This window comes from Macrobrachium nipponense, chromosome 43 (genome assembly GCF_015104395.2).
Source record: "Macrobrachium nipponense isolate FS-2020 chromosome 43, ASM1510439v2, whole genome shotgun sequence".
Lineage (NCBI taxonomy): Eukaryota > Metazoa > Arthropoda > Malacostraca > Decapoda > Palaemonidae > Macrobrachium > Macrobrachium nipponense.
This window is the reverse complement of record NC_061104.1, coordinates 22,199,247-22,223,669: the sequence shown is the minus strand read 5'-3', so window position 1 is coordinate 22,223,669 and position 24,423 is coordinate 22,199,247. Positions and strand designations below refer to the sequence as shown.

The following is a 24,423-nucleotide window of genomic DNA, read 5'->3' as shown; positions in this document are numbered from 1 at the left end:
GAAATGGCTGGGAAAAGGCTCCTGCATTATAGTCGGTAATCCCAACGTTACCGGTGAAATGACTGGGTGAAACGAGAGAGAGAGAGAGAGAGAGGATGGTTCTGCCCATTTCCTGAAAATATAATGGACATGCAATTTAGGCGTCGAGACAAGGATCACAATTGGAAAGCTTAGATATCTGATTGACTGACTGGCTGGGTGACTGACTAGCTGACTGTTTGATTGACTGGCTGGCTGGCTGATTGATTGACTGTCTGTCTGACTGATTGATTGACTGTCTGACTGATTGACTGGCTGGGTGACTGTCTTATTGACTGGCTGTTTGATTGACTGGCTGACTGTTTGATTAACTGGCTGGCTGACTGTCTCACTGACTGGCTGTCTGATTGATTGACTGGCTGACTGTCTGTCTGACTGAATGTCTGTTTGATTGACTGGCTGGCTGTCTTATTGACTGGCTGACTGTCTGACTGACTGACTGAATGATTGATTAGCTAATTAACTAGCCGGCTGACTGTCTGACTGACTGATTAGTTAATTGACTGACTGACTGGCTGGCTGACTGACTTGCATAGCGACTGGTATAACGTGTCGCCAAAGGGACGCAGATCAATTTTGCATATTTCAATTTTCGCGAAGACTTCCAGGTTCCCGGATGCTACTCGGTATCTTTCAAATAGAAATATTTCGTGTGTTTTCAGCTCCGTAAAAATCTCGTATGTCCAAAGAAAGATATTAAAAAATAACCATTTTCGTATTTCATTTTTATGAAATTTCTCAGTTCTCTACGGAAGGATGGAAGATATCAAAGACGATAAGGTTTTGAATTGCTTGCTTCAAAAGTCTCTGAAATTCCCAACAGATGTGTAAATGGTAGCTGCAATCTTAAAAGAAAAAAAATAAATAAAAAGGTTGTGTATTCTGTATACTTACACGAGTCATTTCAGCTCTTTTCATACCTGGATTTAGCAGAGGAGGATATAAAAAAATATAGGATATAAAAAAATAAATAAGTTTTTACATCTTACTTTTACGAATTCCCTCAGATCTCTACAGATCTAAAAGGTACTCACCATCTCTCAGTTAGGAATCGTTTGCGATATTTTTATTTTCGCGACTAATTTCCGCTCACTCGAGCGAGATCTTAAAGGTACAGAAGTCAGGCTTTCAAGAGAGAAATCTTACTTCTTTTCAAAGAAACGTTACTTTTTACGAAGGAGAAACGTTAATTTAAAAAAAAGACAAACGTTACTTTAAAAAAATAAACATTACTTTTTTCTTATGCAACGTTACTTATTCCAAAAGAGAAACATTACTTTCAAAAAAAAAAAGAAACGTTAACTTTTTCAATAGAGACAGGTTACTTTAAAAAAAAAGACAAGCATTACTTATTAAAAAAATAAACATAACTTTTTTCTTATGCAACGCTATTTATGTCAAGAGAAACATTGCTTTAAGAAAAGAAACGTTAACTTTTCAATAGAGAAACGTTACTTAAAAAAAGACAAACATTATTTCTTTTTAAATAAACATTACTTTTTGAAAAATAAACATTACTTTTCTCAAATGCAACGTTTCTTATTTCAAAAGAGAAACGTTACATGTTTTTTTCTTGTTTATGTACGAATACTTCCAGCTTTCTCAAAATCCCGGAGGTACAGAAGATAACTTTCAAAAAGAAAGTTATAGGCACATCTAGCTTTCGTCGAAACTCCCATCAGAAGAAAGCCCTCGAAAAAAATATATTGGTTTTTATACTCCCATTTCGCGAGAATTTGCACTTTTCGAACATCTAATGAAAATAGGAATAATAAAAATAAAATCTATTTTTGTTATGAAAACAGTCAAAATCTCTATAAAACTTTGCGGTACAGATGACGTCTCTATAAAACTATGACGACGACTTTGACAACCTATCGAAAATTGGAAATAACAAACAAATCTCTTTTTATGAAGGCAATCAAATATCTATAAAATCTATGCCTCTTATGTAGGGTGTCCACAAAGTCCCAGTACCATTCTGAGCAATAAATACCTGTAATGGTACTGGGACTTTATGGACACCCTGTATTAATCTATAAAATTATGTGGTATAGACGACGCCTTAAAAAAAAAAAGGGGTGATATGTCTCAATAACTTGAATTAAATGCATGCGGGTTTCTGCGCTGTGGGCGAGTCCAAATATTTTTGGCCATCACTGTATATTAAATTATATATTTCACTTAGGAAAGCCGGCTTGTTATGAAGACACAAACACACACACGCACACACATAGAGAGAGAGAGAGAGAGAGAGAGAGAGAGAGAGAGAGAGAGAGAGTTGTTACATGAGGTCGTAGGGAATTTTGTTAAGCATATATATTAAAATATATATAGATTATATATATATATATATATATATATATATATATATATAGTATATATATGTGTGTATTATTATATATATATATATATATATATATATATATATATATATATATATATATATATATATATATATAACTTGAATGAATCTGTTGTTGGTCAAGTTTTTCAAGAGAGAGAGAGAGAGAGAGAGAGAGAGAGAGAGAGAGAGAGAGAGAGAGAGAAGACGACCCAGCAAGAGCAGCTGTAAATCCCAGAGGTGTGCAGAGCAACATAAAGCAGGAGGCAGCAGAGTTTTTCGTGAACAGCGTCTTTGTAATGGCTCCCAGTCGGTTGCTTTGACACTTAATATTCATTCTTATTTACGCGTTTTTATTTTGACGACGAGATTTCACTCCGAGATAAATTTGGAATGACAATATTTCACGAGACTGTACTAAGAATATATTTTATCTTACATACAATACACAAGCAAATAAAAAAAATTTTTTTTTTTTACAGTACTAGGAAGTACGGTGAAAATACCAATTTGAACTTTGAAAGTTAAATTTATTTTATTTATTTATTTATTTATTCATTTTTTTTATTTTTTATTTTTATTTGTTTTCACAAATCCTCCAGTCCAAGTTTTCTTAAAATATCTGCTCTCCCTAAGATATAAGTCTATTTTTTATTTTTTTATATAAAATTCCTAATTAAAAACATGAATAAATAAAATACAATTTTATAGAATATATTACTTTTTATAGTACTGGGAAGTACAGTAGAAATACGAATTCGCTCTTCCAAATTCTAATTTCCGAAAAGAGAAATAAAATGAATAAATAAATAAAAGCAAATTTATAGAATGTATTCTTTTCTTTTTACAGTACTATCAAGTACCGTAGAAATACGAACTTGTTCTTTCAATGATGTAAGTGTACACTTTTTTGTTTAAAAACTTAATGGTATAATAAAAATGAATAAATAAATAAATAAATAAATAAATAAACAAACAAATAAACGATAAAACATAAATAAATAATAAAACATAATAAATAAATAACTAAATAAAACAAATAAAACAAATAAATAAAAAAAAATTAATAAATAAATAAATAAATAAAAGGCAAATATACCACTTTCAAAGTCCGCTCATTCCATTACATAGATAAGAGAACAGATACATAAATCTGTGTGTAATCAACAAACACTGACGATAAAAGTGAAATAATAATAATAAAGAATAATGAATTTGCGATAATAATACAATTCAACTAATAGTAGTAGTAGTAATAATAATAGTATTAATAGTACTTACGGCCATCGGAAACCATTCACAATGAAGACGAAAAATTCTTACCTGAAATAAAGAGAATAATTATAAATTAGCATCAGCTCAAGTAAGGATAGGTAATACTGTCAAGGTAAATTGTAAAGCTGTAAATGAAGATTAAAAAATAAAGAGAATCAATGGAGAGAGATGGCGCCATTATTTACATATTTACATGGTCATGGAGACAGTGTTCTATATAAATATATACACATAATATAACCATGTACATATATACATGTGTATATATATAATATATATATATATATATATATATATCATATATATATAAAATATATATAAATATACATATGTATATATAATAAATATATATATACATATATTTATATTTATGATATATATATATATATATATATATATATATATATATATATATACTATATATATACTATATATACATATATAAACATATATATTATTATATTATATAAAACATACATATATACATACACACATATATATATATATAACATATATATACATATATATATATATATATATATAATATATATATATATATATATATATATATATATATATATATATAAACTCACTTCCCTGCACAGGACAATTTTATCATAATCAACACTTCTTACAATATCAGTCAGTGTGGCAACTATCATCACCATCAACAACCATTAATCATCCCCACTACAACTACCATTTCCAAATACTATAGTAGATGCCCAGATGACAGCAGTGCCCTCTCACAGCAGCAGAAGACCACAACAGACCACATTGAATACCCCGGTGACGGAAGGTTCTATAAATAGAAATGAATAAATTCTATTTTCTGTTTCCAAGCCTCTTATCCCTTAATTCCGACAAAGACCTTTCTGTGTCTCCTTTTATTAGGCAGGAGATGCGTATGGTGGCGACCTTTTCAAGGTCGACCTTACAATAGTTAAGAGCAGCAGCTGGTGTGCCACTCATAAGACACTGTGCAGGTTTTTTTTTTTTTTTTCTGTTCAGTGTACTGCAATTGTTGGAATGTGGATGTGGGTTTAATGTTTGCTACGCATATAGTTGTGTACATGCAGACATATGTATAGTGTGCGCAATGTATTTAATATTTGTTACAGACACGTATTTGTGTCTACATGTATGTATGTATGTATGTATGTATGTGTGTATGTATATATATATATATATATATATATATATATATATATATATATATATATATATATATTTGTGTATACCAGAAATATTAAAAATAACATTCAAGATGTGAATAGATATATTTATATATATATATATATATATATATATATATATATATATATATATATATATATATAGATATATGTGTGTGTGTATATACATGTATGTATGTATGTGTGTATATGTATACAATGTATGTGGGGGTAGGTATGCTTGTGTACATTTCAGAATATATGTTTGTGCATATAGTATAACACCAGGACGAGATCAAAATCATGGCTCATGAAACAAGATAACCATTAAAATAAAAAAATGAATGTCATCATAGCTCTCTGAATCCATATACAAAATAAATCAGACAAATCAGATCTAAAAGAATCCGGTCTTCAATCTCGGACAATGCCTGGAAGGGGGCAATTAAGCTGCCTATTCGCCTCTTAATATCTCTTTTCTTCCTGTTTATTATCGTGTGAAATCCTTCTGAAGCCTCTCCCTGGACGAGGCACCCTTCTACGCATGCGCAGACTCGCCGAGGATCTCTTCTAAGCATGCGCAGACTCGCCGAGGCCTTATCTTGGTGAAATGAATTGTGGGGGAGAAATTCTGGGGTCGTGTGGGGTGTTTGGGGGACTGTGGGAAAGGGGGAGGGGCGGTTCTAGGAGGGGACCTGGGCGGGGGGGATGTAGTAGAGGTTAGTTACCCACATTTCCAATCACTTATCTTAAATCAGCAGCTTCCGGGAGAACAGCGGTCATCCTACATCGCGAACTGTGTTTGTGATGTGAACGCCGGCTGACCGGAAGAGCGAGAGTCCTATAGGGACATATCGGACCCCTGCCATAGGATCATAGGGATTAAAATGATCCCTTTTCCCTGCAGGCATATGAGCGTAGGATAGAGTCCACCCCGACTTTTCCCTAAACGCACAGGGCGATATGAATAACAATACGATATTTTTTCCTTATTTGCACTGAATTGTAGGGAATAAGATTCTCTCCTTTTCCCTATGTCCACAGGACTCTAAGGATTAAAGTGCTCCCGTTTTATCTCTATGCACAGATCTATAGGGATTAAAATCCCCCCCTTCTTCCTTATGTCCACAGGACCACAAGGATTAAATCCTTCCAGTTTCCCTATATGCATAAAACGGCTTAGAAATACAAATCCTTCTCTGTTTCCCTACAAATAAAGAGCCGAAGGAATTAAAATCCTCAAATTTTCCCTGCAGGACAATAAAGACTACAAGGTTGTCGGATTGTAACTGGTCTTTTACTATAAGCAGACTTAGTAAAGGACGAGAGTCGAAAGGCCTCGAAGCAGTTACTCCATTGTTTCACTTTTCTTCGTGGATTTTGCCTTTATTTATATACACATATTTTATATAAAATAAATAAGGAATGAAAAAAAATAATAAAGAAGTATGAAAATTTAAAAATTAAATAAAAAATAAAAATATTTAATATTATATATCTTAGTAAAAATATATAATAAAAAAAATATATATAAAACATATATAATATAAAATATATAGTAATTAAACAAAACCGATGCTTTATTATATCCCTTTGGAATAAACGACACGAGCTTATTAAATATAAAACGGATTAGAAAACCGAAATATATTTTATCCACCCTGAACCCACCTCGACATTTATCTAAACTTACGACAACATCAACGCGAGAATACGCGGGAGGAATGACTTTTAGGGTCACCCTAAATTAAGGGTTCCTTAATTTAAAGGGCCCTGAAACGGCTCCCCCTCGGCTTCAAGGGTAAAACTTTCCTTATCTCATTAAGAGGGAATTAAAAGTGGACGAGAGGTAATTAAGGTACCTGCTGTCCGAGGTATTCATAAACTAACGGGGTTCCATTAGCTAATAGGGAGTCTGGGAGCTCGGGTATACGTTACCTATTAATTAGCCATGGAACTCATTAAGGGAACGATCTGTCGATGAAAGGGTTCAGTTAAATATGGAGTATAATTGGGACAAAATTCATTAAGTTGTTAATTTTCTCAGGAGCTTCAAATAATGTTTAAATTTCTTAATGAGACAATAGACTAGAGTACCTAATAAATAGGGATCTCATTAACTAAGGGGTTTATTTAACTAAAAAGTCTATTAAACAAGGAGATTTTGTAGCTAAGGAGTCCATTCAACAAGGGGATTCTGGAACTAAGGAGTCCATTAAATAACGCGATTCGTTAACTACCGAGGCCTTTAAACAAGGAAATTCTGTCACTAAACAAGGGATTCTGTAACTAAGGAATCCATAAAAAAGGAGGATTCTGTAACTAAGGAGTCTATTAAATAAGGAGATTTTGTAACTAAGGAGTCCATTAAGCAAGGAAATTCTGTAACTAAGGAGTCCACTAAACAAGGCGATTCCCTATCTAAGGAGTTCATTAACCAGGTAGATTCATAATTTAAGTTATTCATGAACTAACATATCCATTAACTAATATCTACGGTCTCCATTAACAAATTATTAAAAGAATGTCGGTTTATAATCATTCTATTTCACTTCATTTCACCTTCGTTTCTCAATGTTTCGAAATAAAAACGACGTTAATTATTATTATTACTTAATATCATTCTCCCGTTTGTTTTATTCTTTGTCTTTGTCTTTTCCTTCACTTCCAGTTCTTTCATTTCAGTTCACCTGGATTTCAATCTAATTATCCTGCATTTCAAATAGAAAACTAAAGTTTCATCCTTTTTGTATTTATTTCATTTTTATTATTACTGATTCTCCCAAACCTTTTATTTTCATATCCAATCATTTCTGTCTTAATTAAGTCTCTCTCTCTCTCTCTCTCTCTCTCTCTCTCTCTCTCTCAACCAAGAAGGCCACTCTGGGGAACTGAGTTATGAATTATGGTTGTTAATCGACTGCTGAGGGTCGTAGCTGGGACGAAGAGAGGAAAATAGTAAAAAATTGAATACGTGAGTAAGTTATCACAATTTCTTTAAAATATGTGCCACCAAATTTTCATAAATAAATAAATATATAAATAAATAAATAAATTGACTAATAAATAGATATGAAGCAGTTGGGGTTCTAAATGAGTCTTTTTCGTCTTCTATGAATTAAACCATTCAATGTATGATTATAAATCTCCTTCTCTGTGTTTTCTTTAAATCAATAAAATTATTTGTTTTGACTTCTTTTCCCCAATTCTCTAAATTCCATCCTTATTAAAATTCATCTTTATTATCATTGAGATGACTGTAAATTTCCTTCCCTAATTTTTAAAATTAAATATAATTAATTATTTTTATTCCTCTTCCTCACCTCCCCAAAAATTCCTTCTTATTCATATTCATCACTATCATTATCATAGTCATCACCATCAGAATCACCACCAAATCCCCCTCCCCCTCATCATCATCCTTTTTAAAATCAAATATTAACTGTTTTGATCCCTTTTCCTGATTTCCCCAAAAATTAATTTTTATTCATATTCATCACTATCAGTATCATTGTCATCACCATCAGAATCACCACCACCACCACCTCCTCTTCCTCCTCCTCCTCCTCCTCCTTGTCAAAAAATGCATCACGATCATCTTCTTCACCCTCCTCTCCAACACCACGCGACGCAAAATGGCCTCACAAACGAACACATACTTCTCCCCCTCCTGTCCTGTGTACTGCAAACGCATACGAAACAGACCAACAGCAGCAGCCTCCCATTCCTGGAGAAACCGTTGCCTGGAAAACGTAGCAATTCATAACACTTCCGTCGCCAACTTCGGCTTTTTCACGCGCCGCTGGAACGCAAACAAACTTGGCTGACCTCCAACGCCAGCCATGTCGGTCATGTCAGCAGGAGTTCGTACTCGACTTTGTTCTTTTTGTGTCGCTGGATGGGCTGCATAACTCATGGCTTTTCGGGTGGGAAATGGTTGAGAAAATGTGGCAGTGAGGACGTGACGTATTAGGTGAAAAATTTTTGGAAAGAGTTTTGTTTTAAAAGGACATGTACCATATAAAAATGAAAGGCTTGTAACAGGCTACTTAGTGCGTTCTCACGTTTCATGGCAGTGTCATGTGATAGTATGAAACACCTGTTATTAATAGTGACGAGTTATTTTTCGTTTCTATCTCAAGATAGATAGATAGATAGATAGATAGGTAGATAGAATATGAAACATAAAATGCTGATAAACATTGATATAGTTAGCCCTAACGAATGAGATAGATAGATAGCTAGAATATGAAACATGAAATGCTGATAAACATTGATATAGTCAGCCCTAACGAATGAGATAGATAGATATATAGATAGATAGATAGAATATGAAAATATGAAATGCTGATACACATTGATACAGTCAGCCTTAACGAATGAGATAGATAGATAGATAGAATATGAAACATGAAATGCTGATAAACATTGATATAGTCAGCCCTAACGAATGAGATAGACAGATAGATAGATATATAGATAGATAGATAGAATATGAAACATGAAATGCTGATACACATTGATACAGTCAGCCTTAACGAATGAGATAGATAGATAGATAGATAGATAGAATAATAGACAGATAGATAGATAGGTAGAATATGGAAATATTTAAGAAAACCGTAATTAAAACTATCTTTGTCTATTTTAAGGTAGAAATATTTAAGACAAGAGAAATAAGAAAATATGTTCCAAATTTAGATAGCAATATTCAAGAACAGTAATAACAGCTAAATTTTTCTATGAGATAGAAACATTCAAGAAAACGGTAATTAAAACCATATTTTTCTTTTTCAAGAGAGAAATATTCAAGACAACAGTAATTAAAACTAATTTTTTCCTATTTTAAGACAGAAATTTTTAAGTAAACAACAATCCAAACTATTTAATACATCTGCTGTCCTGAATATTCTTTAAGTTCTTGCACGCGCGCGCACACACACACACATACACACACACAAGTACATATACTTATATATACTCACTGTCTCCCTATTTTCAATCGTACTGTTGTCCCTTACGCATTCAAAATCATTCTATTTTTACCCCTTTCTTCCTTCCAAGTTTTTTTATTTAGTAATATTTTACTTCAATAACACTTTCTATACTGGGAACTTCCATCTATTTCCACCAGTTATTCAACTACCTCTCTTTCTTTCCTTGTTAGTATTTTCCCTTTTCTCTCTTTCAATAGTACTGACTATATCAATGTTTATTTTATTTCCATACATCAAATCTTACTTGCCTACCTATCCATAAATCTATTTTGTTTCCATATAAAGAAATTTATATCCTTTCTCATTAGTTACACCTTTATCCACCCTTCTCTCTTATCTGTCAGTATTTAACCTTTACGCTCATTCGTTAGGGCTGACTATATCAATGTTCCCTAGAATTTCATGTTTCACACTCTATCTACCTACCTATCTGTCTATCTATATATCAATCACATTGTTAGGGCTGACGATACCAATGTTCCCTAGAATTTCATGTTAAAGATTCTATCTACCTATCTATCTTTTTATCTATCTATATATCTTTCACATTCGTTAGGGCTGACTATATCAATGTTTATCAGCATTTCATGTTTCATATTCTATCTACCTATCTATCTATCTATATATCTATCTCATTCGTTAGGGATGACTATATCAACGTTCCCCAGAATTTCATGAATCATAATATATCTATCTATCTATATATCTATCTCATTCGTAAAGGCTGACTATATCAATGTGCCCTAGAATTTCATGTTTCATATTCTATCTACCTACCTATCTATCTATCTATATATCTATCTCATTCGTTAGAGCTGACTATATCAATGTATATCAGCATTTCATGTTTCGTATTCTATCTACCTATCTATCTATTTATATATCTATCCCATTCGAAGGGGCTAACTATATCAATGCTTATCAGCATTTCATGTGTCATACTCTATCTACCTATCTATCTATATATCTATCACATTCGTTGGGCTGACTACATCAATGTTTACCAGCATTTCATGTTTGATATTCTATCTATCTATCTACCTATCTATCTATCTATATCTCTATCTCATTCGTTAGGGCTGACTGTATCAATGTTCCCTAGAATTTCATGTTTCATAATCTATCTATCTATCTATCTATATATCTATCTATCTCATTCGTAAAGGCTGACTATATCAATGTTTCCTAGAATTTCATGTTTCATATTCTATCTATCTATCTATCTATCTATCTATCTATCTATCTATCTATCTATCTATCTATCTATCTATCTCATTCGTTAGGGCTGACTGTATCAATGTTTACCAGTATTTCATGTTTCATATTCTATCTATCTATCTATCTATCTACTTTGTTTTCTATTCATCTATGTACATCTTTATTCCTCTTTCAGCACCGACGCCTACTTCCAGCACATATATACTCAAACGCTTCATATTCATGCATGACATTTTCACCCAGCACTTTGCAAAACATTACGTCCATTTTGCCAAAATCCTTCGTTCACTGACCCCTATCGCAAAAGAGGCCAAGAGATCCGCACCATTCCGTTCTAAATGCATCGGAAATTCATGGAAATGAATTTAGCATAACAGAACACGCCTACTGGAACGTTCGAACATGGCATTTTGGCCCTTCCTGATGAGCTCAATAAGGGCCATTATAGCGTGAAAGATCCTTTTCTGTTTAGCATTATCTCCATCCCCTATATGACAGGGTGGAAACCCAGCGTGTTTCATTTTTGTGAGCTAATGTGGGACATGAGAGAGAGAGAGAGAGAGAGAGAGAGAGAGAGACGAGAGAGAGAAGAGAGAGAGAGAGAGAGAGAGAGAGAGAGAGAGAGAGAGAGAGAGAGTTGTTTTCTAGGCTATGTTGCAAAGGGCAGGAGAACATTTTTGCAATGCGTCTCAAGTCTTGAATTATATGTATACTAGTAACCATATAGTTCAAAATGACGGTAATATAAAAATAGGATGGATGAGTAAGTCGTGACTAGTAAGAAATAATATATATTCAATAATATATATATTTATATATGAGCCAGTCGTAACAAAGGAATGGCCCGGGCTGGACGATGGTATTAAATAAATGAATATGTATATAAATATGTAAATAAATAACTACACACAAAGTTTTAAGTAATAAGATATTTTGAACAAACAGAACACAGGTCGAGTTAGAGGTGAGAACTGCAGATATGTAATTAAGTATGTGGGGAAGACCCAATTGCTCTTATTACTAGTGCATCAATTTCAATAACAATATCATTCTTTGAAAGCTATTTCCCTAAACGACAAGAGTGAGGAATTTACACTTAATTACATAATGAGATGATATGTACAGTGCAGCATAATTAATTTTCATGTACAATGTACAGAAGATAGGATAATTAACGAACAAGAAAAGTACACATCTCTCAATGGTTTCAAAAGTAAACCAAGATGTTATGGAATAGAATAAGACGATTTAAAACAGAAAAAAAAAACTAATTCAGAACTAAAACAAACCTTTTCCAAACGTGACGACCGTCCTGGAGAAGGCCTTCACCAGGGCATGGGCAGTGTCAAGGTCATCGTCTTTCCTGATGCCCACGCCTTTGACCTTTATCAGGGTTCGTTTCTTGACCCTCCTCCTGCCCCGAGGGCAGGGGTCATTTTCGTCGTCCCCGAAAGCATTTTCGGCTTCGTCCTTTCCAGCCTTGGCACCGTCATTGTTTACATCTCCGTTTTCTATGGGACGGGAGGTCTTTTCAGCGGTGACTTGTATATTCGAGCGATGCTTAACGTGACTGGTCGTCTCGACGCATTCGTCCGAGTCGTCTCTCGGATCCTCGTAGTACGAGAACTTGGAACACTGTTCGACTTTGACGTTATCGTCTTTGTACTCGTCCGTTATGCATTTTATAATCTCCCCTTCGTCCTCCGTTTGCCACGGGGTGAACTTTACCTCGACTTTGCCCGTTTTCTTTGATTTGCGTTTCACGTTTTCGTAGAGCACGTCGCTCTCGGCGTAATCCTCGCCGTCTCTTTTAGACGTCACGGTCACCTCGATCTTCCTGGGCTTGTCGTAGTCGTATATTTGCGTCCTGCTTTCCTGAGTGATCGTCAAGTCGTTGTCGCCGCTAGACAACACGACGCCGTTTTCATCCGAGTCAGATTTAGGGTCGTCGATCTTCTCCCTAGACTCATGTGCTTCTTCGCCGTTCTCATTCGTTTTGCTGTCATCATCTGCAGGGTTCGAATCGTTGCCTTCGTCTGCCTCTGACTGCGTCCCAACGCGCTTGGGTATGGCACCAGTCGAGTGATAATTCCCATTCACGTCATCTCCGCTTTTCTCTGACAAATCCTCATCGTCATCATTCTCAAATCTCACGCGTAAGTTCTTGCGTCCAACCTCCTCGTATACCCTGCCAGATTTCTTATCGAGCGTCTCATATATGGGCGCCTTGGTCTCCTCATAGTCAGCATCTTCGACCAACTCGATGTTGAGGTCCTTATCGTCGGAGACCGTTTCGTAATGGGCGTGTTCCTCCGATGGGGAAGACGGTATAGGGACGGATATGGTATTTGGAGTAGTCTCCCCTTCTTCGTCCGATTTTCCTCCGTCACGTTTTCTATGGTACTCCCATCCGTGACTGGTAACGCTCCCGTCTCCCCTCCGTACGGTCACGCGAACTTTGACGCGCCTGCGCGTGATGATTCTCATGATAGAGCTATTTATGTTCCCTATCCTGATGTCGTTAATCTCAGCACACGCTCCGTATCAATAATATCGTCATTTAACACGCGATAACATTTTCCTGTAAGCGTTTAATGCCCGATTAAAATAAAAATTGCTTTTGGTTGCTCTAAAAATTGCTTTTGGTTGCTCTAAGTATATACAAATACGTTAAGATAACGTATGTAGTATGTATGTATGTATGTATGTATAAATACGTAGTTATTTCTTGCAGAATAGAAATAATGTAACAAAGTAAAGCTTTATCAAATAAAAACATTAAGATAAGAGCGTTTCTAACTGACCTACACAAACCATTTAATGAAAGCGCAAATAAATATATATATAAATAAAAACAATGTAACAAAGTAACGAAAAGAAGAAGAAGAAGCAGAAGAAGGGAAAGATAAAGAAAAAGAAGAAGGAAAATGAGAAGAAACAGAAGGGAAAGAGAAATAAAGAAGAAGAAGAAGAAGAAGAAGAAGAAAAGAAAAAGAAGGAGAAGCAAAAGAAAAAGTACAAATAGGAAATGAAGGCGAAAGAGAAGAAGAAGAACAAAAATCAGAAGAAGAAGAAGAAGAAGAAGAGGAGGAGGAGGAGGAGGAGGAGGAGGAAAAAGGAGAAGAGAGGAATGTGTGTCATCCGGCCCATTATAGAGAAGCACCACCTCCACTAATCTGCATGAGACAGATGATGCTGCTGCTGCTGCTGCTTTGCATCCGAAGGCAAAAGCAAACTTCGGCGGGGTGAAAGCAGAAAAAAAAACGGCCCTCGCTCCCAAAACTTCCAAATTAAGGGCGGAAGTTGAAGTTACGACGAGGAGGAAGCCCGCCCGCGGGCGGCGGCGGCGGCGGCAGTTGTGTGGTTCAAAGATGCTGAGGAGGTGTGAGGCGTGTGTGTGCGTCGTGTGTATTTATGTATGTATGCATGTATGTATATATATATATATATATATAATATATATATAATATAATATATATATATATATATATATATATATTATTATTACTATACATATATATAATAATATATATAATATATATAGTATATATATATATAATATATTATATATATATAAAATAAAATATGAATGAATGTATGTATGTTACATATATATATATATATATATATATACATATACTATCTATATATATATATATATATGCATATAAGTTTATATATACATGCATACATACCATATATATATATATATATATATATATATATATATATATATATCTAATAATTAATTACACGCGAATTATACCTACAGATTATTCCTTCCCAACAGAGACTAAAAAACAACGGAAAGTAGGGATAACATATCCTTCTCATCACCTGAGTCCTAATTATTCCTTCGAATCATTCCCTAACATCCCCTTCTACACCTGCAGATGGAGGCAACGCCCTTCCAGAGGTCATTACTGCCGGGCTGCTGCTAACTGTGCTACGTACGAAATATGAAAATAATGAGGTCTCCAATAGTGAAGAAGCCGTTTCTATTTGTTTCGTCTATAATTTAATATTTGAATTTATTGACCCTACGTTAATTTAATAATGATCTTTCAGACATATTTATGAAGTGTGTATATATATATATATATATATATATATATATATATATATATATATATATATATATATATATATATATATATATATATATATATATATATATATATATATATATATATATATATATATGTACATACACACACACACATATATATATATTTGGTTCTGTTTCATTAACAATGTAGTATTTGTGTTTACTTAGTTTCATTTATTCAATATCTATCTAAGTATCTTTCATACATTATTCATATATATATTATTATAATATAGTATTAATATATTAAATATACTATATATATATATATATATAATCATAATAGGATAGAGATAGAGAGGAGAAGAGAGAGAGAGAAGAGAAGGAGAGAGAGAAGGAGAAGCAGAGGAGATCAGGGAGAGAGAGAGAGAGAGAGAGAGAGACAGCAACATTCTTTAGTAAAAAGGAATAAATCACCACCTCCCAATAGAATCCTTTTAAAAATCAGTGTTTTTACTCTTTCTCTCGCAATAAAAAAGATGTTCCTTTTAAAACTCTTTGTCAGATCCTTATGAGCAAAGGTGAGGAAGTCCACAACACCTGTCATACTTCACCTGTCCAGAACAATTAGCTTTCTTTTCTCTTAAAGAACGCGCCTCTTCTCCTCGAGGAACACACCCTTTCCACCCGTAAGGGACACACCCGGATACACCCCTCCCAAAGAACACACCTGTTCTTGCAAAATGAGCACACCTATTCTTCCCCAAAACAACGCGACTTCTTTCCATATGAACACAACCTCTTATTCCCAAAAGAACACGAGTTTTTCCATATGAATACAACCTCTTCTTCCCAAAAGAACACGATTTTTTCCCATATTAAAACACCCTCTTTTTTGCCAAAAGAACCCGTCTTCTGTTCATATGAACACAACCAATCCTTTCCCAAAAGAAGGCGACTTATATACCCATACGAACACACCTTATTTCCCAAAAAAGAACACTATTTCCACTTTCCATATGAACACGCTTTCTTTTCTCCAACAGCCTTTTGTTTAAGAAAACGCCCTTATCTCGCAAAAAAAAAAAAACGTTCTTTCTCTTTCTCTGTCTCTGTCTCTCTCTCTCAGAGCTGTCTATAACAGTACCTTCCTCACATCCTTTGAAGAATAAGGGGGTTTCCTGTTCTGAAATATAACAGGTTAAGTGATTTTCTAGACAAAAGTATAAGTTGGTTTTTTAATGGAGATTTTGGCTTTTATTTTGTACAAGATGGTGAAAAATCCAACTTCGTAACACGAAGATGACAAATATACTGAATCCATATACGGAAAAGGATTTATGTCAGATTTTAAACAATTCTCCTTTGTTCCACAACCAAACCATATACAAAATTTGGTCGAAATCCACCGACTAGTTTCTGATATTATCTTCTACACAGGCAGACCTACAGACAGACAAAGAGATCCACCGACTACTTTTTAAAGATATCTTCTGGAATAGGCAGACTTACAGACAGATCCACCCACTACTTTCTGAGATATCTTCGACACAGGCAGACCTACAGACATACAGACAGATTCTCCTACTACCTTTTTGGACAGACAAACAGAACCGCCTACTACATTCTGAGATATCACCTGGACAGGCTGACCTACAGACAGAAACATCCACCCACTACTTACTATAATAGCTCCTGGACAGACAGAGAAAGACAGAACAAACAAAACGGACACAGGTGAGGTAACAACTAACCACCACCCCCACCCCCGCCGCGCCCCTTCTAAGAGATCCGTAACAGCATCTTTTTTTTTTTTTTTTTGCATCCTGCGAATCTCTGCCACTTCCTGCTCTGACAAAGCTCTTCGCCACGAGATAGAAGAAGAATATTATTAGGCGAAATATGCTTTCTTCCTAACGGTAAATACTGGTCGATTTGTAGTAAATAAAAATACTGGTATATATCGTACATTTTGGTAAAGGAGTTTACGCTTTTACGCTGAGTTGCTAAGTGATTTTTGTTGATTCCTTGTAATTTATCATCGCCAGACTATTAATATTATTATTATCATTATTATTATTCGATGAATCTGCCATTTTATTCAACAAAATTTGTTTAAAAGGGTCTTCTTCCAAATTATTATTATTAATATTATTATCATCATTATTATTATTATTATTATTATTATTATTATTATTATTATTATTATTATTATTATTATTATTATTATTATTATTATTATTCGCTACAGTTAAGAAAGGTCACTTGGAGACAAAAATACGTTATTCGTTTGTGAAAATAAGAGCATGTACCAACTTAATATGCAATAGAAAAAAAATGGCTCTACCAATTTAATAAGTATAAAAAAATTACTTTACTGACTGTAGTAATAAAAAAAAAGTTGCTTAACCAATTTATGGAGTAAAAAAATTAAAATGTCAACCAATTTATGAATTAAACAAAAAATAGAAAAAGTGGATCTACCAACTCGAACCTCTTTAAATGTCATTTTAACTCTCTCTCTCTCTCTCTCTCTCTCTCTCTCTCTCTTCCTGCAACGCAGGTGTCCAATTCTTAGGCCCGTAAAACAACTGCCTGCCGATGTGATACAAGATAATGGGAGGAGGTCTGCTATATCACAGTAAGTGGCAACACTTGCGTTGCCAAGCTGTACGACGATTTCCCGAAAAGTTCCAAACTTGTAAATAGGACATTGTATTTACGAGGGATTTAAAAATATACAAGGATTCATTCTGAATCTTATTATACTTTATATTCAGATGCTTATGAATTCTAAGAATTTAGAATTATTAATGAATGACAGATGGACGTAAGAAGGTATTATTTACATATAACTAACTAATTAATTTGAAAATTAAAAATTTTTATTTTGACTCAAATTTTAAAAGCCTATGTATTTGAATTTGATAAAAATAGTATTGTGAAATGTAGGAGAGAGAGAGAGAGAGAGAGAGAGAGAGAGAGAGAGAGAGAGAGAGAGAGATTCAAACGCAACTGCAAAAATATTTTCCTCTGAAATAATTAGCAATTATGACTTATTCCTGAAATCGTTCCTCTTTTGTGTACTTTCGCTTATTTTATTTTTTTTTCTATTCTCGTCCCATTTTTTATATTCCTGGCAGTCGCTTGTTCATTATTAATTAATTATTCTCTTTCCTCTTTCTACTTTAGTTATTACTTCTTCCTCATTTGCCAAAGCTTTCGTCAATATTCTTACCATCAAAGCAATTATTTCTAATTAATTCCTTTTTTTATGTTTTTCTGTTCGTTATCCGCTTTCTTTCCTATTCCACCTCCCATTTCTTTTCTTCCTCTTTTATTCCCCGTTTAGTCTTCATTCTCTGCCATCAGCTTTTATTGTTATTTTTCCTGTCTTTTTCTCTTTTGTTTGTTTTCTACCTCTGTTTCTATCCTCCGTCTCTCCCTGCTATCATTTCGTCTCATTTCTTTGTTCTCTACTTCGGTTATTCTTTCTTCTACATTCAATCTTCCGTTTCTTCCTATATTCCCATCGCTGCAATTATCACTCCTTATTGCTTTCTCCCCTTTAGTACTGAATAGCAGCTACATTATTCTATCTCCCTTTCTCCCTATTTCTCCTCTTCACTCAGTTTCTCTTATTTATCTCCTCTCCCTCTCTTATTCCCCTTTCGGTCTTATCAACGCCATCGGCACAATTATAACATTCTACCGTTAAGTAACTTCGTCAGTACTATATTATCTCTTTGCCTTTTGTATTCTGCTTTACTACATTTTATTCCTTACGTCATGTCCGCGTTTATCTTCTCCTCCTTTTATTCCCCCACACGCCTATTATCGCCATCATCACCTGTTATCGAAATAATCTCCGTATCCTAATATTTTATCGCGTCTCTATCTCTCCTTTATCACGTCTGTCTCCTTCCGCCCACTTTACCGTGTCTCCGTTAACCCTGTCGCAATATATTTTCTTTCTCCTGTTTGCCACTCCTTGTTTATTGCTCTATTTTGTTTATATTTATTTAATCATTTAATTTCAATGCCTTGTTTATTGCTTTATTTTGTTTATATTCATTTAATTATTTAATTTGAACGCCTTGTTTACTGCTCTGTTTTGTTTATATTCATTTAATAATTTAATTTCAATGCCTTGTTTATTGCTCTATTTTGTTTATATTCATTTAATCATTTAATTTCAATGTCTTGTTTATTGCTCTATTTTGTTTATATTCATTTAATCATTTACTTTTAATGCCTTGTTTATTGCTCTACTTTGTTTATATTCATTTAATCATTTAATTTCAATACCTTGTTTATTGCTCTACTTTGTTAAAATTCATTTAATCATTTAATTTTAATGCCTTGTTTATTGCTCTACTTTGTTTATATTCATTTAATCATTTAATTTCAATGCCTTGTTTATTGCTCTATTTAGTTTATATTCATTTAATCATTTAATTTTAATGCCTTGTTTATTGCTCTACTTTGTTTATATTCAATTAATCATTTAATTTTAATGCCTTGTTTATTGCTCTACTTTGTTTATATTCATTTAATCATTTAATTTTAATGCCTTGCTTTATTGCTCTATTTAGTTTATATTCATTTAATCATTTAATTTTAATGCCTTGTTTATTGCTCTACTTTGTTTATATTCATTTAATCATTTAATTTCAATGCCTTGTTTATTGCTCTATTTAGTTTATATTCATTTAATCATTTTAATTTCCAATGCCTTGGTTTATTTGTTTTATATTCATTTAATCATTTAAATTTCCAATTGCCTTGTTTATTGCTTCTATCCTTGTTTATTTTATTCATTTAATCATTTAAATTTCAAGCCTTGTTTATTGCCTATTTAGTAAATTCATTTTTAATCATTTAATTTTTAGTGCCTTGTTTTGCTCAACTTTGTTTAATTCCATTTAAATTAATATTTTAATTTTCAATGCCTTGTTTATTGCTTTATTTTTCTTTATATTCATTCAATCATTTAATTTCAATGCCTTGTTTATTGGTTTATTTTGCTTATGTTCATTTATTCATTACATTTGAATTCTGTCATTGCAGTTTGGTGTATTGGAAAACTTAGAATTATTATTTTATTTACTTTAATTCACGTTTGGTGCATTATGAATTATTCAATATCTGTTTATTCATCATTTCTTAAAAATTATTTTCTTTTTTTCTTTTCTTCCAGATAATGTGATTTGCCTTTAGTCTGGTAAAATATTATATGTATATAATTGTGAAGCTTTATAGATCTTGTATTATTATTATTATTATTATTATTATTATTATTATTATTATTATTATTATTCTTTAAATGAAAAACAAATCCCAACAATTATAAACACGATATTAATGTTAAATTTTCTGAAGGTACTGAAAATCAAAACATACGCAATTACAGACAAACAAAAATTCTTACTTTCGTTATTGCTAATGAAGACCCACATCCACACTATTATAAACAAACAAACAAATGGCAAATTTTTTTAACGTCGAAAACAATCATCCACGCAATTACAAAATAGAGAAATAGATACTTAAATAAAAAAAAATAACCTAATTTGACTCGAATGTTTTTTTGCAAATCCACGCAACTATAGACGTACAAACAATTGACCCATTTTGCTTACATCGATTAGATACAGAGAAATTAAGAAGGAAAAAAAAACGACCTGAATTGATCAAATTGCTATCAGTGACGACATACGGCAAATGAAGTGTTCACTTACTCAGAATGTTTCGTCTTATTCCTGAACACTTCGAACGGTATTGATCGGATCGGCTGGGCTTAAAATAGAGACGCCCAATTTTTTGGTTCAAGTGTCCCTCAACAGTGGGGAAGGTCGGTTTTAATTTTTAATTTTTATTTTTTTTTTTACAATTCACTCAGATCTACATGTATCTCTCTCTCTCTCTCTCTGTATATATATATACATATCATATATATATATATATATATATATATATATATATAGACACATAATATATATGATATATATATGCACACAAACAACACACACACATTATATATATATATATATATATATATATATAATATATATATATATATATATATATATATAAAATGTGTGTGTGTTTGTGCGTGCACACATATATCATATATGTATGTGTCATGTATGTATGTATTTATATATATATATATATATATATATATATATATATATTATATATATATATATATATACATATATACATACATACATACATATATATATATATATATATATATATATATATATATATATATATATATATATATATATATCAAATGCCAGTCAATCACTCTTGTTCAACAGACCCTGACGATAACCACATGCATTATAAAAAAAAGAAACTGCCTACAAAAAACAGAGTAACGGTGTCATCTAAACACAGCACTACAATTTAACATTCGACATCCGGCGTTGTCTACACAAAACTACACACAGGCAGTAATACATCCAAGTAACACAAAATTAACACTAAACGATATTATCTAAGCGAAATGGAGAAACTCTATAATAACGTCTATTGCAAAACTTTGGATATTTCCTCACTCTTCCGTTTTTCCAGGTTCTGATTAAGAAACTCCATATTACACTCTATTGCAAAATTGTGTTTATCTCCTCACTCTTCCGTTTTCCCAGACTCTGATCAAAGGACTCTACATAAACCTCTATTGCAAAACAACGGATTTCGCTTTATGCTTCCGTTTTTTCAATATCTCTGATTAAGAAACTCTATGCTACGCTCTTTTGCAACATTTTGGATATCTCCTCATTCTCCCGTTTTCCCGTCGAGTGGGTGTGCACTAACCTGGCCCTGATGAACAACCAGTAACTTATAAATAACTATATATATATATATATATTTTATATATATATATTATATATATATATATATATATGTATATATATATATATATATATATAATATATATATATATATATTACAAAATTTTTTAGTGGCGTGAGTTGCAGAAATAGCACCTTTTTATTATAATACATGCGTACATAGATACGTACGTGTATGTACATATACATACATATACATATATAAATATACAAATACATATATATATACACTTATATATATAATTACTTAAATATACATATATATGCATATATATGTATACTTTAAATCACAATTTAAAACTTTTCAGCCAACAATGACGAAGATTCCATAGTAACAAAAGGATTCTGAATACATTAATACCACCCATAATTCAAATAATGAAACAAAAAGTATATAGATAATAAGTGAAAAGTAAAAGTAAATGAAACACAAAGCATAAAATCAATAAGTAACCAAGTAAAGTAAGGAAATGAAACACAAAGCATCAAATCAATAAGTAAAGTAAATGAAACACGAAGCATAAAATCAAAAAGTTAACAAGTAAAGTAAATATGTAAATAAATAAATGAAACATAAAAAAATAATAACCGGAATATCAGAGAGCCAAATGTATTACTGCTGCAAACACTTCAGGCGACTTGGCCTCCTCTCTGAGTGTCACCCCCAACTGTTAATCTACTAAGCTTCCACTATTAACTGTGTATTAATTATGGCGGTTTCTCTCTCTCTCTCTCTCTCTCTCTCTCTCTCTCTCTCTATATATATATATATATATATATATATATATATATATATCTATATATATATATATATATTACATGCATACATACATATACACAAAACACACACGCACACGAAATCTGAATGACGTAACAAGCAATTAAAAACAACACGCTATCAAAAACCCTCGAACTAAATAAAACAAAAATAAAATATAAATCCCCAAGAAACACGAGATAACGAAAGAAACAGAATAAAAGAAATATATATCGAATTAACGTTGTGTCTCCCTCACGGTTCGTTGACAAGGGGGTCGCGTGCCCTTGGAGTTAAGAAGGGGGATTCATTTCAACTTCTGGGGATTAGGGATTTACTGAGAGAAAAAAAGGATTAATCGATTTCGTTCTATATAGTTTCAATTTTGAGGTATTTATTTTATATATATATATATATTTTCAGTTTACAGGAAATTTTTTATAGCATGTATGTATGTGTGTGTGTATGTATATATATACATGATATACATAATATATATATACATATATGCGCATGTATGTATATATACATATACATTATATATTCTTTCTTTTTTCTTTTTTTCTTTTTTGGTGAAGGAACCGAGACGAGTGGCCGAGAAGTTCCAGCTCGCAGATGGTACAGTTCGGGGAATACAAAGGAAAGAGGAGAATTCTAAAGTATAGAAGCAAATGGTATGAAGGTTGATCAAAGTATACTATATATATGTGTGTATATATTTCACACACACACACACACACTTTACTTTTTTAATATTCCTTTGGGGTGAGGCTGCTAGCCTCCAGATCTGCCTCAAGGCTGATCAAGATTATATGAAGACAATTCTGGTACCTTTAGGCTGGTAACCCATTCGTGCATTGTCCAAATTAAAAGTGACCAAGCGACCAGCAATGTAGGAGAACGTGTTTCAAGACAGATTCTGGTACTTTTAGGCCGGTAACCCATTCGTGCATTGTCCCAAATTAAAAGTGACCAAGCGACCAGCAATGTAGGAGAACGTGTTTCAAGACAGATCTCGGTACCTTTTTAGGCCCCCCGGTAACCCTTCCACGCATTGCCCCCCAAATTAAAAGTGACCAAGCGACCAGCAATGTAGGAGAACGTGTTTCAAGACAGATTCTGGTACTTTTAGGCCGGTAACCCATTCACGCATTGTCCAAATTAAAAGTGACCAGCTATGAAGGAGAACGTCTATCTGCAACAGGGAGTAAAACAAGCGCTCACTCACTACTCAGTCACTTACTCACTCACACACACACACACACACAAACACACCCCACAAAATCCCTAAGCGCATCCGACAAATTTGGTACCAATCATCCATTTAGCCATCGGCGTCCATCACTTCTTGTGACTATAACTGAAAGCATTTCGAACCTCGACCTTAGCGAGCAAACAAGCATCGACCCTGGGATCAAGGTTGAGTGATTTACCAGGCAGGTATAACCTCTGAGTCATAAGGCGCGGTCAATCATGTCAAAAGTCAACCGGCATGTTTATTATTAAATGGACGATTTTTTTGTGGTCAACCTTTTTGGCAGAGTTAATTTTCTCGGCGTGGAAGAGAGTGGTCAGTCTCACGTTGATTTCCGATGGTTTGTCCATGAGAGATATGCTTGTGGTGTGTGTGTGTGTGTGTATATATATATATATTTATATATATATATATATATATATATATATATTATATATATATATATATGT

At 33.0% G+C, this 24,423-nt stretch overlaps 1 protein-coding gene across 20 annotated transcripts in view; it reads right to left on the bottom strand.

Moving 5' to 3' along the window:
* Positions 1-24,423, bottom strand: part of LOC135213567 (microtubule-associated protein futsch-like) — a 699,290-nt gene that overhangs the window by 470,531 nt on the left and 204,336 nt on the right. For 5 of the 20 annotated variants that reach the window (XM_064247537.1, XM_064247543.1, XM_064247541.1 and 2 more), the window contains exon 1: positions 12,338-13,572. The exons of 4 other annotated variants lie outside the window; for them this stretch is intronic. In XM_064247537.1, coding sequence (XP_064103607.1) covers positions 12,338-13,535 — 1,198 coding nt within the window. In that variant the 5' untranslated portion in view covers positions 13,536-13,572. Of the gene's footprint in view, positions 1-12,337; positions 13,590-24,423 lie in introns of those variants that run through there. 11 more of the 20 variants (XM_064247549.1, XM_064247552.1, XM_064247539.1 and 8 more) reach the window with 9 other exon arrangements.